General features: G+C 40.6%; 1 protein-coding gene across 1 annotated transcript in view; it reads left to right on the top strand.

Annotated features, from left to right (window-relative positions):
- The window catches only part of CFTR (CF transmembrane conductance regulator), a 262694-nt gene extending 252519 nt beyond the window's left edge, over positions 1-10175 (top strand). The window contains exon 27 of the mRNA XM_077265003.1: positions 5330-10175. Within this exon, the coding sequence (XP_077121118.1) occupies positions 5330-5536 (207 nt within the window). The 3' untranslated portion in view covers positions 5537-10175. The remainder of the gene's footprint in view (positions 1-5329) is intronic.
- Positions 10176-12839: the final 2664 nt, after the last annotated feature.

Raw genomic sequence — 12839 nt, 5'->3', positions numbered from 1 at the left:
CCAGTTTCTTTGTAGCGCTTGATGGTTTTTGCCACTGCACTTGGGGACACTTTCAAAGTTTTCCCAATTTTTCGGACTGACTGACCTTCATTTCTTAAAGTAATGATGGCCACTCATTTTTCTTTACTTAGCTGCTTTTTTCTTGCCATGATGCAAATTCTAACAGTCTATTCAGTAGGACTATCAGCTGTGTATCCACCAGACTTCTGCACAACACAACTGATGGTCCCAACACCATTTATAAGGCAAGAAATCCCACTTACTTAAACCTGACAAGGCACACCTGTGAAGTGAAAACCATTCCCGGTAACTACCTCTTGAAGCTCATGAAGAGAATGCCTAGAGTGTGCAAAGCAGTCATCAAAGCAAAAGGTGGCTACTTCGAAGAACCTAGAATATAAGACATAATTTCAGTTGTTTCACACTTTTTTATTAAGTATATAATTCCACATGTGTTAATTCATAGTTTTGATGCCTTCAGTGTGAATGTACAATTTTCATAGTCATGAAAATACAGAAAAATCTTTAAATGAGAAGTCGTGTCCAAACTTTTGGTCTGTACTGTATATGTGTGATTTAAGGGCATGAAAATTCAAAGTTGGAAAATCTCAAAATTTTCAAAATGCTTGCCAAATTTCTGCTTTTTTCACAAATAAATGCAAGTCATATCAAAGAAACTTTACCACTATCATGAAGTGTAATATGTCACGAGTAGTGTTGAGCGATACCGTCCGATACTTGAAAGTATCGGTATCGGAAAGTATCGGCCGATACCGGCAAAGTATCGGATCCAATCCGATACCGATACCCGATACCAATACAAGTCAATGGGACTCAGGTATCGGACGGTATTCCTGATGGTTCCCAGGGTCTGAAGGAGAGGAAACTCTCCTTCAGGCCCTGGGATCCATATAAATGTGTAAAAGAAAGAATTAAAATAAAAAATATCGCTATACTCACCTGTCCGACGCAGCCGGGACCTCAGCGAGGGAACCGGCAGCGTTGTTTGTTTAAAATTCGCGCTGTTACTTGGTTACGTGAATTCCCGGCTTGTGATTGGTCAGGTCGGCCATGTTGCCGGGACGCGGACCAATCACAGCAAGCCGTGACGAAATTACGTCACGGCTTGCTGTGATTGGTCCGCGTCCCGGCAATATGGCCGCCCTGACCAATCACAAGCCGTGACGTCACGGGAGGCTGGACACGCGCTCATTTTAAAATGGGCGCGTGTCCAGCCTCCCGTGACGTCACGGCTTGTGATTGGTTGCGCCGCGGTCAACCAATCACAAGCCGGGAGGCTGGACGCGCTCATTTTAAAATGGGCGCGTGTCCAGCCTCCCGTGACGTCACGGCTTGTGATTGGTTGCGCCGCGGTCAACCAATCACAAGCCGGGAGGCTGGACGCGCTCATTTTAAAATGGGCGCGTGTCCAGCCTCCCGTGACGTCACGGCTTGTGATTGGTTGCGCCGCGGTCAACCAATCACAAGCCGGGAGGCTGGACGCGCTCATTTTAAAATGAGCGCGTGTCCAGCCTCCCGTGACGTCACGGCTTGTGATTGGTCAGGGCGGCCATATTGCCGGGACGCGGACCAATCACAGCAAGCCGTGACGTAATTTCGTCACGGCTTGCTGTGATTGGTCCGCGTCCCGGCAACGTGGCCGACCTGACCAATCACAAGCCGGGAATTCACGTAACCAAGTAATAGCGCGAATTTTAAACAAACAACGCTGCCGGTTCCCTCGCTGAAGTCCCGGCTGCGTCAGAGAGGTGAGTATAGCGATATTTTTTATTTTAATTCTCTCTTTTACACATTTTAACATTAATGTTGTTGCGATACCCGATACCCGATACCACAAGAGTATCGGAATCCCGGTATCGGAATTCCGATACAGCAAGTATCGGCCGATACCCGATACTTGCAGCATCGGAATGCTCAACACTAGTCACGAGAAAACATTCTCAGAATCACTGGGATCCATTGACGCGTTCCAGGGTTATAACCTCATAAAGGGACAGTGGTCAGAATTTTAAAAATTGGCCTGGTCATTACGTGCAAATCACCCTTGGGGGTAAGCGGGTTAAAACAAAACACAGCCCTCTGGCACGGTAGAAAACAAAACAAAAATAGCAGCATACAGTTCAGCCCTCCTTGGTGCAGGTTTTGCCGGCACACAATTAGGGAAAACCACTCCTAGTCCTTCTGTGGGAAGTACAACTTCTCCCCACAGCACCACACACTGACTGAAGCACAGGTCCAGCTATACCATGTCATGTGCTAGTCACGTGATCGTGACATCACTGCAGGTCCTCAAGCACCTGCAGGTCCTGCAGGAAAAGTGGTATGGTGAGCACCCTCCCACACGCGCAGTGATACGTACCTCCCTTCCTCCACAAAGCCAATGACTCTGTCACGAATATATATATATATATATATATATATATATATATATATATATATATAGGGGTTGGACCAAATAATGAAATAATGGAAACACCTGGAAACATCAACAAAAGTTAGTTTAATATGGTGTAGGTCCACCTTTTGCTGCGATTACTAGGGTTGAGCGACTTTTGCTTTTTTAGGATCAAAAGTCGGATCGTGTGAAATCGGCCGATTATTGTGAAAAGTCGGGGGGCCGACCGAAACACGAAACCCAATGCAAGTGAATGGGGATTTTTTTATTTTTATTTTTTTCCTCTCTCTCTCTCTCTTTTCCTCGTACTGTGTAAATTGCTACATCCAAAACGGTAAGATGGCGTTTATACCCCCACCCCCTGTGATGCCGCAGAAAGCAAGACGAGACCTATGTCATCACGCTGCCCACACTCCTTCATTGGCTGAAAAAATGGCAGTTAAAGCATCATACGAAACGCGACTTTGGCATGAAGATTGCCGACCGCATGGCCGATCCCACACTGGGATCGGCTCGGGTTTCACGAAACCCAACTTTGCCGAAAGTCGGCGACTTATGAAATTGACCGATCCGTTTCGCTCAACCCTAGCGATTACAGCCTCAATTCTCTGAGGTATGGATTCATACAAGGTGTGAATTGTTTCTGAAGGAATTTTAGCCCATTCTGCAGTTAAAACACCCTCCAGTTCTTTGAGCGACGATGGTGGTGGAAATCGACGTCTAACTTGAATCTCTAAAATCGACCATAAAGGCTCAATAATGTTGAGGTCTGGGGATTGTGAGGACCAGATGAGATGCTCAACTTCATTAGAATGTTCCTTGTGCCATGCTTTAACGATCCTAGCTGTATGAATTGGTGCATTATCATCCTGAAAGATGGCGCTCCCCTCTGGGAACAGTGCTTGGACCATTGGATGCACTTGGTCACCCAAAATGCCTAAATAATCTCGGCTGTTAATTCTTCCATGAAGGGATATCATTGGCCCGGTGGATCTCCACGAAATAGCACCCCAGATCACCACAGAACCTCCGCAATGTTTTATGGTTGGGAGAAGGCAGTCTGGATGGAATGCTTCTTTCGGCTGTCTCCAAACGTACACTCAGCCGGAGGTCGGAAATAGGGTAAACGATGAATCGTCTGAGAATATCATGCTTCCACTGCTTGAGGGACCAATTCTGGAGGTTTCTACACCACTCTAAACTCTTGGAAACATTTGTCATTGAGAGCAGCGTTTTTCTAATCTGTGGAATCCAGATTTGTTCAGCTCCTGACGAACAGTTTTCGTGGAAACTGGGTTCTGTAGGTGTTCATTGAGCTCAGCAGTGATTTTCGGAGCTGTGGTCTTGCGATCCTCTCTCACAATTCGCTTTAGAGTCCGACGGTATCTGTCAGTCAACTTCGACTTTCGGCCGGACCTGTGCTTTGCTGCGGACGTTTTTCCTTCTTTTTCAAACACAGTCATTACTTTGGAGACAGTACCTCTTGACACGCCAAGCATTCGGGCACTTTCTGTTACAGTAGCACCTGCCATACGAGCACCATCAATTTAGCCTCTTTGAAAATCCGAGAGGCCTGCCACTAGTATCAGCTTCTCATCATTGCTCTTACAATTCCACAAAACAAACAGTTAATTTACATACACATATCACATAACACAAATAATCAACTACAAAACATTACCATATGTCACTGTTTGCATGCTTATCACATGTTCGAAGATTATGATGCCAAAACGTTAGGTGTTTCCATTATTTTGTCCAACCCCTGTATATATTTATTTATATCTGCCAGCTCGTCTCTACATATTCTAAAATTGTCCAGTTAGTGGTGACCGCATCAGACTGTGTAGTGCAGGGGTCCCCAACTTGTGACTCAGAAGCCACCTGTCCATCGTTGGCCCATGTTGTGTGGCTCGCTCCTGTCCACCAGCTCGGTGTGTTAACACCAGGTTTAGCAAACAACTGTGAAGAGAAACTCCTCATATGGTGAATTTTGAGAGTAGCCCTACACAGAAGAGCAGTTCTGGATGTGTGTATGTTTGTGGGGAGGGTATGATAGGATGATATTGCCAGTTAGAGGTGTTCTTGTAGCCGGATACGATAGTGTGGTGAATGTACTTGATGCAATAATACCAAAAACAGGTATAGTGGGAACTCCTGAAAGTATGTATGCTGTCTATAAAGGAGGGGGTCACAAGACTTTGGTCTGTTTTCTGTGGGGACGCTTTGGCTGTCATCATATTGGTACTTTGGGACTCTTGGTGTCACTAAGGCATAAGTGGGAAGGATCCCCCTGAATGTGGCTTTAAAAGTAAAAAAGGTTGGGGGCAACTGTTGTAGGGACACACCTTTTTCACTCGTGGAATGGCATCATCCAGTTGTAAATTTTTTCATAAATATCCTAGAGCAATAACAAAGGAAATGAACAACACTGAGTAATAAAAGATACTACAGAACCTTTATATCATGGAGATCATCAATAAACTAAAAAGAAATCAATTAACTTTCATTATTAAATGAAAGCAACAAACATAATAGGGAGGAACAGTTAGAGTAGGGCTACATGGTGACATTAACTGCTATTTTTTGAGGCCAAAGATCGCTAGATGTTCTTCCTACATCGCAGCCCAAGTCAATGGGATTGAATTTCCACTCTGAGGATACTGCAGCCGTGACAAGCAAGTCACAAAAAATCCAAAGTGGTTTGACCTTTTGTGACTTCATTGTTGCAGTCACAGTTTTCTTCAGGGTTGTAATGTGACCAAATTTACTTGTATCGCGCTCTGATGTACCTGTGACACCTAGCGATCTTTGGCCATGCAACGTGTCGCAACCAAAGTTGCCGTGTAGCCCCATCATCATCATAATATTTCTTCAAGTGTTTAAAAAATGTCCCAAATCCTTTTATTTTAGGTGATAGAAGAAAACACAGTGCGACAATATGATTCCATACAGAAACTCATGAATGAGAAGAGTTTCTTCAAACAGGCAATGAGTCACTCTGATCGCTTGAAACTGTTTCCCTTACACCGGCGGAACTCCAGTAAGAGAAAGTCCAGACCCAAAATCACTGCTCTACAAGAAGAAACAGAAGAAGAGGCGCAAGAGACAAGATTGTGATCAAGCACAATGCCGAATCTCTGCAACAACTTTTATCTTTCTGTGTAAGACATACCAGGTGCCAAGAAGAATAGAAAATGTAACATTCTTGATAGCATTCGTTAAAGCATAGCTTGGAGAGACTTCCCTTATGAGCATTCGAAATTCACTTGCTCTGAAGTAGTTTGTAGTCTGTTGCTATGGAGAAAGCAGAGGTATACTCCACTTTCTTATTTCAAGTGATTTCCAGTGAAACCTCTTTGAGGCTATCAGCCAAAATTTAATTGAAAAGTGGTCTTCTGGTGGTAGGTCATCTTCTTAAAGGAGAAGATGGTTGGTAATCAGAGCATATAGTGAAACTGACAATCTGTCACAGAAAATCTGGCCTGGATAAGGGGGTGGTCTTCTCATAGAGTTGTCCTTTATGGGAGTTTCACTGTAATAGCCATGCTTGGTGCTTACTACATTCCGGTATACTCGTACACAGCATTACAGTCACCTATACCCAGGTGAGATGCTAGAACAGTTCACATACAATACTGTATGTTCCTTATCTATTGTACAATAAGTAAGTTGTTACTCTCTGCGCCACTTCTACTAACTATGGCTAACCACATCTCTGTGAGCTAGTAGGATATGAGATATTTTAGTGTTCTCTACTTACTATGTATTTTCTCTTTTTGAATTTACCCCTTAGAAAAGAGAAATAAATTATCATAATGTTTTCACATTAATATTGCTTCAGGTTTCACTATTGAGTTATTGAATAACATTGTGGGTTTTTGTCACTTTTTACTGCCATATTTTCGTAGCTTTGGAGATATTTTAATATTTTTGCAAAATATTTTTAGCATTTTTTTAGATTAGCATATTCAAAAGTATCAAATGCCAACAATCGGCTGTATATGACTAGAAAATAGTACAATATCATTTCATTAGCGTCGTCGATTTAGATTTTATTTTTTATATCATGTAGCACATATTTGAAATTATTTATTTCCTATATAAAAAAAGAAAACTAGAAATTAATGGTATTTAATACTCTCAGAATATTGTAGCTTGAAAGTATAACATTTCTATTTCCACTAGAGACATATAGTTGTAGGCTGTTTTTAAATTCGTTTGATATGAAGTGAGGGAAGGCATTAAAAAAAGAAATAATAATTAGAGCCACTAATGTTACCATTACTAAAAAACGTACAGAATATGAAAAACTGACAGTAGGGATGTGGTGAAAAAACTGTAAGTACATACTCTGTTGGAGGCCATTATTTTCACTTTCTCCTTTCTGTTCCTGAAGCTTTTTCATTACTTGATGCAGATTTTTTAAAGTGGGAGAATAATAATGACTTTAGACCAAAAATGAAGAGCTTAATGTATAATTACACTTTATTTTTAGCCAACATTTTTGCATGATATGTGGTAAATACTGAAGGCCAAATAGTAGGTAGCTGAATAAAAATTTGTCTTACCCTAAGGATATGCTCACACTGCGTGTTTTTCTAACCATTTTTTGAGTCGGTCCTGAAAAAAAAGTATGAAAAAGCACAAAATGGACAAAAGAATTGTTTAAGTAATTTGTATGGGCAAACAACACATTTAAAAGAAATAACATGCACTGGTGTTTTCGGTTGAGAGGATTATCAATACTTTTCATTAGAAGTCATCAGGAAAGCTAAGAAGATGTGTTGGTGTCTTTGCTTCTAAAAGTGCTGCCATCCATTGTTCCATGGAGTAAAAATAAAACGCCTGGAAAAAACCTGTCAAAAGATGTCCAAAAAATTCTGAAAAACAGTGTTCCCCAACTTCAGTCCTCATGAGCCACCAACTGATCATGTTTTCAGGATTTCCTTAGTATGGCACAGGTGATGGAATTCTTGTCTGTGCAGGTATTACAATTCCATCACCTGGGCAATTCTAAGGAAATCCTGAAAACATGACCTGTTGTTGGCTCTTGAGGACTGGAGTTGGGGAACACTGATGAAAAACAACCCCTAAAAAAAACACTGGCAGAAAAAAAAAGTGTAAAAAAACCACTTAAGAACTAAAAAAAATGCTTCAGGTTTACAAAACTAAAAAAGGAGCGATTCTTGAAGCATCTTTTCTTGAAAAACAGGCGTTTTTGAATGCTGGAAAAAGATGCAAAGAGAACACGTCCTAGGACATATGTCCAGTAACTCACTTCAAGAGAGCCTTCCAGATCTCCTGACTTGGCTTTTTTAGTAAATGATCGAATTGTTTTTTTTAGAACTCTTCGCTATGCCATTTCTTTGTTATTCTGATTAGAAGGTTATATATATATATATACTACTCAAAAAAATAAAGGGAATACTAAAACACCACATCCTAGATATCACTGAATTAAATATTTCAGTTGCAAATATTTATTCATTACGTAGTGCAATGCGTTGAGAACAATAAAACATAAAAATGATCAATGTAAATCAAAATGAATATCCCATGGAGGTCTGGACTTGGAATGATGCTCAAAATCAAGGTGGAAAATCAAATTACAGGCTGATCCAACTTCAGTGGAAATGTCTCAAGACAAGGAAATGATGTTCAGTTGTTTGTGTGTTTCCTCCATATGCCTGTATGACCTCCCTACAACGCCTGGGCATGCTCCTGATGAGGCGTCGGATGGTCTCATGAGGGATCTCCTCCCAGACCTGGACTAAAGTATCCACCAACTCCTGGACAGTCTGTGGTGCAACGTGACGTTGGTGGATGGTGCGAGACATGATGTCCCAGATGTGTTCAATTGGATTCAGGTCTGGGGAATGGGCGGGCTAGTCCATAGCTTCAATGCCTTCATCTTGTAGGAACTGCTGACACACTCCAGCTACCTGAGGTCTGGCATTGTTCTGCATTAGGAGAAACCCAGGGCCAACCGCACCAGCATATGGTCTCAACAGGGGTCTGAGGATCTCATCTCGGTAACTAATAGCAGCCCTCTGAAGAAATTCCACCCCACACCATTACTGACCCACTGCCAAAGCAGTCATGCTGAAGGATGTTGCAGGCAGCAGATCGCTCTCCACAGTGTCTCCAGACTCTGACACGTCTGTCACATGTGCTCAGAGTGAACCTGCGTTCATCTGTGAAGAGCACAGGGCATCAGTGGCGAATTTGCCAATCCTGGTGTTCTGTGGCAAATGCCAATCGTCCTGCAAGGTGTTGGGCTGTGAGCACAACCCCCATCTGTGGACGTCGGACACTCAGACCATCCTCATGGAGTCAGTTTCTATCCCTTTGTGCAGACACATGCACATTTGTGGCCTGCTGGAGGTCATTTTTCAGGGCTTGGGTAGTGCTCCTCCTGTTCCTCCTTGCACAAAGGCTGAGGTAGCGGTCCTGCCGCTGGGTTGTTGCCCTCCTACGGCCCCCTCCACGTCTCCTGGTGTGCTGGCCTGTCTCCTGGTAGCACCTCCAGCTTCTGGACACTACGCTGACAGAGACAGCAAACCTTCTTGCCACAGCTCGCATTGATGTGCCATCCTGGATGAGCTGCACTACCTGAGCCATTTGTGTGGGTTGTAGAGTCTGTCTCATGCTACCACGATTGTGAAAGCACAACCAACATTCAAAAGTGACCAAACCATCAGCCAGAAAGTATTGGTACTGAGATGTGGTCTGTGGTCCCCACCTGCAGAACCACTCCTTTATTGAGTGTGTTTTGATACTTGTCGATAATTTCCATCTGTTGTCTATTCCATTTGCACAACAGCATGTGAAATTGATTGTCAAACAGTGTTGCTTCCTAAGTGGACAGTTTGATTTCACAGAAGTTTGATTTACTTGGAGTTATATTCTGTTGTTTAAGTGTTCCCTTTATTTTTTTGAGCAGTGTATATACCATGCTCTTTCCTCATGACTTTTAAACTTTTCACTGACATTAAACTAGATAAAATATATATAGGCCACATATATGCCCTCTAGGGTGAGGAATACACGTGATCACTTATTATGTGAGCCTAGGCATATCGATGAAACCCAATCGTACCACAATAAATGTCCTAGTGAGTGCATGGGACATCTTCCATGCAATAAAAATTCTCTGCTACCATTAGATCAATTGAAATGGTTTTAGAAGTTTTAATAGTATAATCTGCAAAAATGTAATTGTTAACATTGCTTATTTATTTTTAACAGGCAATTGCACTTTGTAAATTACAAATATGCAAAAGTTCACACTATAAATATATATAAATATATATGTATATATACATTTATATATATTGTTTGATATAAAATATACTACAGTTTTGCGGTTTGCAATACATTTTCTCTATGATTGAGTATTTATTTCATTTTTTTTAAATGTTTCTTAATATATTAATATATTTAAATGATTCAATAGTGCACTATGTCAAATAATATATTTCTGTATAAGTAAAATGCGTTCTATTCAAATTATGCTATGATTTAGCACAATTTTATATTTTTGTGTATTTTTCTTCATTTATATTCTAATTAGAAAGCTCATTTGATAGTATTACAATTGTAACTACTGCCAAATTACTCTTCAGTTTGCCAATGATGGAAATATATGATATATTCAGTCAGCACACTGCCTGTAAAGATTGTTATTTCAGATGTATATTTGATATTTATTGACATTTCAAAGCATTGTGTTAATAAAGAGACATTTACTTTGTGATTGCTTTTGTAGTGGTCATACTTCAATTTTGAAGTTAGAACACAATTTCAGTAGTTATAAAAATTGTGAGGTTGAGAAACAGAATGGAATATATCACCTGTTCGGTTTATTTTCAGGAAATGTATATGGACCTGACCTACTGAAAGCTGACTTGAAAAAGTTTGGGTCATTTTGCTGAAAGCAACCAAGATTTAGTTTAAGAGGCCTTTATTGTATTACATTCATTACATTTAAAAAGGCTTTTTTTAAAGTTTTTCAAGGAATAGTGTTTTCCGCCCCATTGGCCATACTACTAAAAAAAGCCTGGCTCAGTGCCATGTCTCTCTGCTGCAGCAGTGATAGCCGCACTACTATGCACATTACCCATGCTGTAAATCTCTAAGCTACCACCTTTATGTCACTCAAAGGAAAGAGAATAAAAGGACTATTTATTAGTTTAATAAATCGCTGCATGATGAGGTGAAAAAGTTATTCCCAGAAAACTACTTTAACCCCTTCACCACCTTGGGTTTCCATTTCTGCGTTTTCGTTTTTCGCTCCCCTTCTTCCCAGAGCCATAACTTTTCTAATTTTCCATCAATATAGCCATGTGAGGGCTTTTTTTTTTGTGGAACGAGTTGTAATTTTGAACGACACCATTTGTTTTACCATATAGTGTACTGGAAGACAGGAAATAAAATCAAATCCAAGTTCAGTGAAATTGCAAAAAAAGTGCAATTCTACAATTTTTTTTTTGTCTTGTTTTTTTTTTTTTTTTACCATGTTCACTAAATGCTAAAACTGAGCTGCCATAATGATTCTCCAGGTCATTATGAGTTTGCGGATACCAAACATATATAGGTTACTTTTTATTTAATTGTTGGAAAAAATCCAGCGTATGTAAAAAAAAAAAAAAAAAAAAAAAGCTAAAAAAAAGAAAAGGCTCCATTTCCTGAGACTTATAGCTTCTCTATTTTTCAGGATCTGGGGCTGAGTGAGAGCTTAATTTTTGTTTGCTGAGCTGACATTTTTATTGATACCATTTGTGGTAGATACGATGTTTTGATAACCTGTTACTGCATTTTATTGCAATGTTATTTTGATTTTTATGTTTTGATAGATCGGGTGTTTCTGAACGCGGCAATACCAAATATGTGGTTTTATTATATTTTTTATTGTTTTGTTTTTTTGAATGAAGCGAATGGGGGGTGATTTGAACTTTTATATATTTTTATTTAAAAAAACAAACAAACACTTGGTTCAATAGTCTCTTTAGGAGATTTGAAGCTACGATCCTCTGACTGCTTGTGCTACACATAGCAGGGATTCAACACTGCTATGTGTAGCAGAAGTGATCATCTGCTATGGACGCCAGCGATGGAGATTGAAAGCGGCATTTGACATGTTAACAGCAGTGGGTGGATCGCGATTCCACCTGCGGGTGTTAGGGGCACATGACAGCTGATCAAATCAATTCTTGAATTGCTGTGTTTTTGTTCATTCTGCCTCCCAAAAATTGGAATAGAAAGCGATAGAAAAACTAAAAAAACTTTGTGCTTGAAAATGGTACCAATAAAAACGTCAACTCGTCCCACAAAAAACAATCCATTAGATGACTTTGTCAGACAAAATATGGAAAAATAATAGCTTTCAAAATATGGTGATGCAAAAACTTTTTTGTAATAAAAAGCATTTTTAGCATAGCAGAAAAAAGTAGAGGAAAAAACGCACTCACCCACTGTTTCTCACCAACTGGTGCTTCAAGAGTTCCTTGTGTAAGGACCTATTGAAGCAACAGTTGGTGAGAAATGGCTGTCGTCCTGCAAGCATTCCATTTACCTATGCAAACCCTATGTTTTAATTTTCGAAAAAAGAAGAAATGTTTTAAAGGATGGTGAGTGTGTTTTTTCCTGTTATACTGTTCATGCTATTTAATACACACCAGTGTTCCTGAAATGCCTGGTTCCCTACTTATCTGATCCATTAAAGGTGTTGCCCTCTACTACGACAACCCAAACAGAAAAAAAACAATATAAATCTGGTGCCGCTATAATTGCACCGACCTGAAGAATAAAGGCGTCTAATAATTTATACCACGCGAGGAACGGTGTAAAAAAAAATTAAACCAATTCTTTACCAGCTGTTGATTTGTTCATTCTGCCTTCCAAAGATTGCAGTATGGCTCGGCGCACATTTATCCTTTGCTCTGCGCTGAGCGCCTACACCGGGGTTTTAGTGAAAATCTCTGAAATCCGTGATTCAGACAGAACCCCGGTAGAGGATTCGCTATGAGGTAAATGGAGGCACTGTGGACTCTGTCTGGCATATGATCCGGTGGTGATAGCCTTTGGTAACGGAAATATAGGGAGCTTCCACATTACTGATAGTACAAAGGCTCTGGAAAAATGCTGTTTTTTCACCCCTCCAAAAGAAATTCAGCAAATTCAGCTCTCCCAAATCCAAATGCCCCTCTCCCTTCTGAGCACCAGTCTGCCTAAACCACATTTAGTGTACACACGTTTACCATTTCTGAAGCGATTAGAGCTCACCTTAGTTACAGGTGCTTGTCTCCAGAAGCACGAGCTAAGCACTACAACGTACTGGGCACTACAATGTATTGTGGATAGCGTTGAGCATTCCGATACTGCAAATATCGGGTATCGCCGATATTCGCTGTATCGGAAT

This window comes from Ranitomeya variabilis, chromosome 5, assembly GCF_051348905.1.
Source record: "Ranitomeya variabilis isolate aRanVar5 chromosome 5, aRanVar5.hap1, whole genome shotgun sequence".
NCBI classification, from domain to species: Eukaryota; Metazoa; Chordata; class Amphibia; order Anura; family Dendrobatidae; genus Ranitomeya; species Ranitomeya variabilis.
This window is presented reverse-complemented; position numbering and strand designations above follow the sequence as displayed.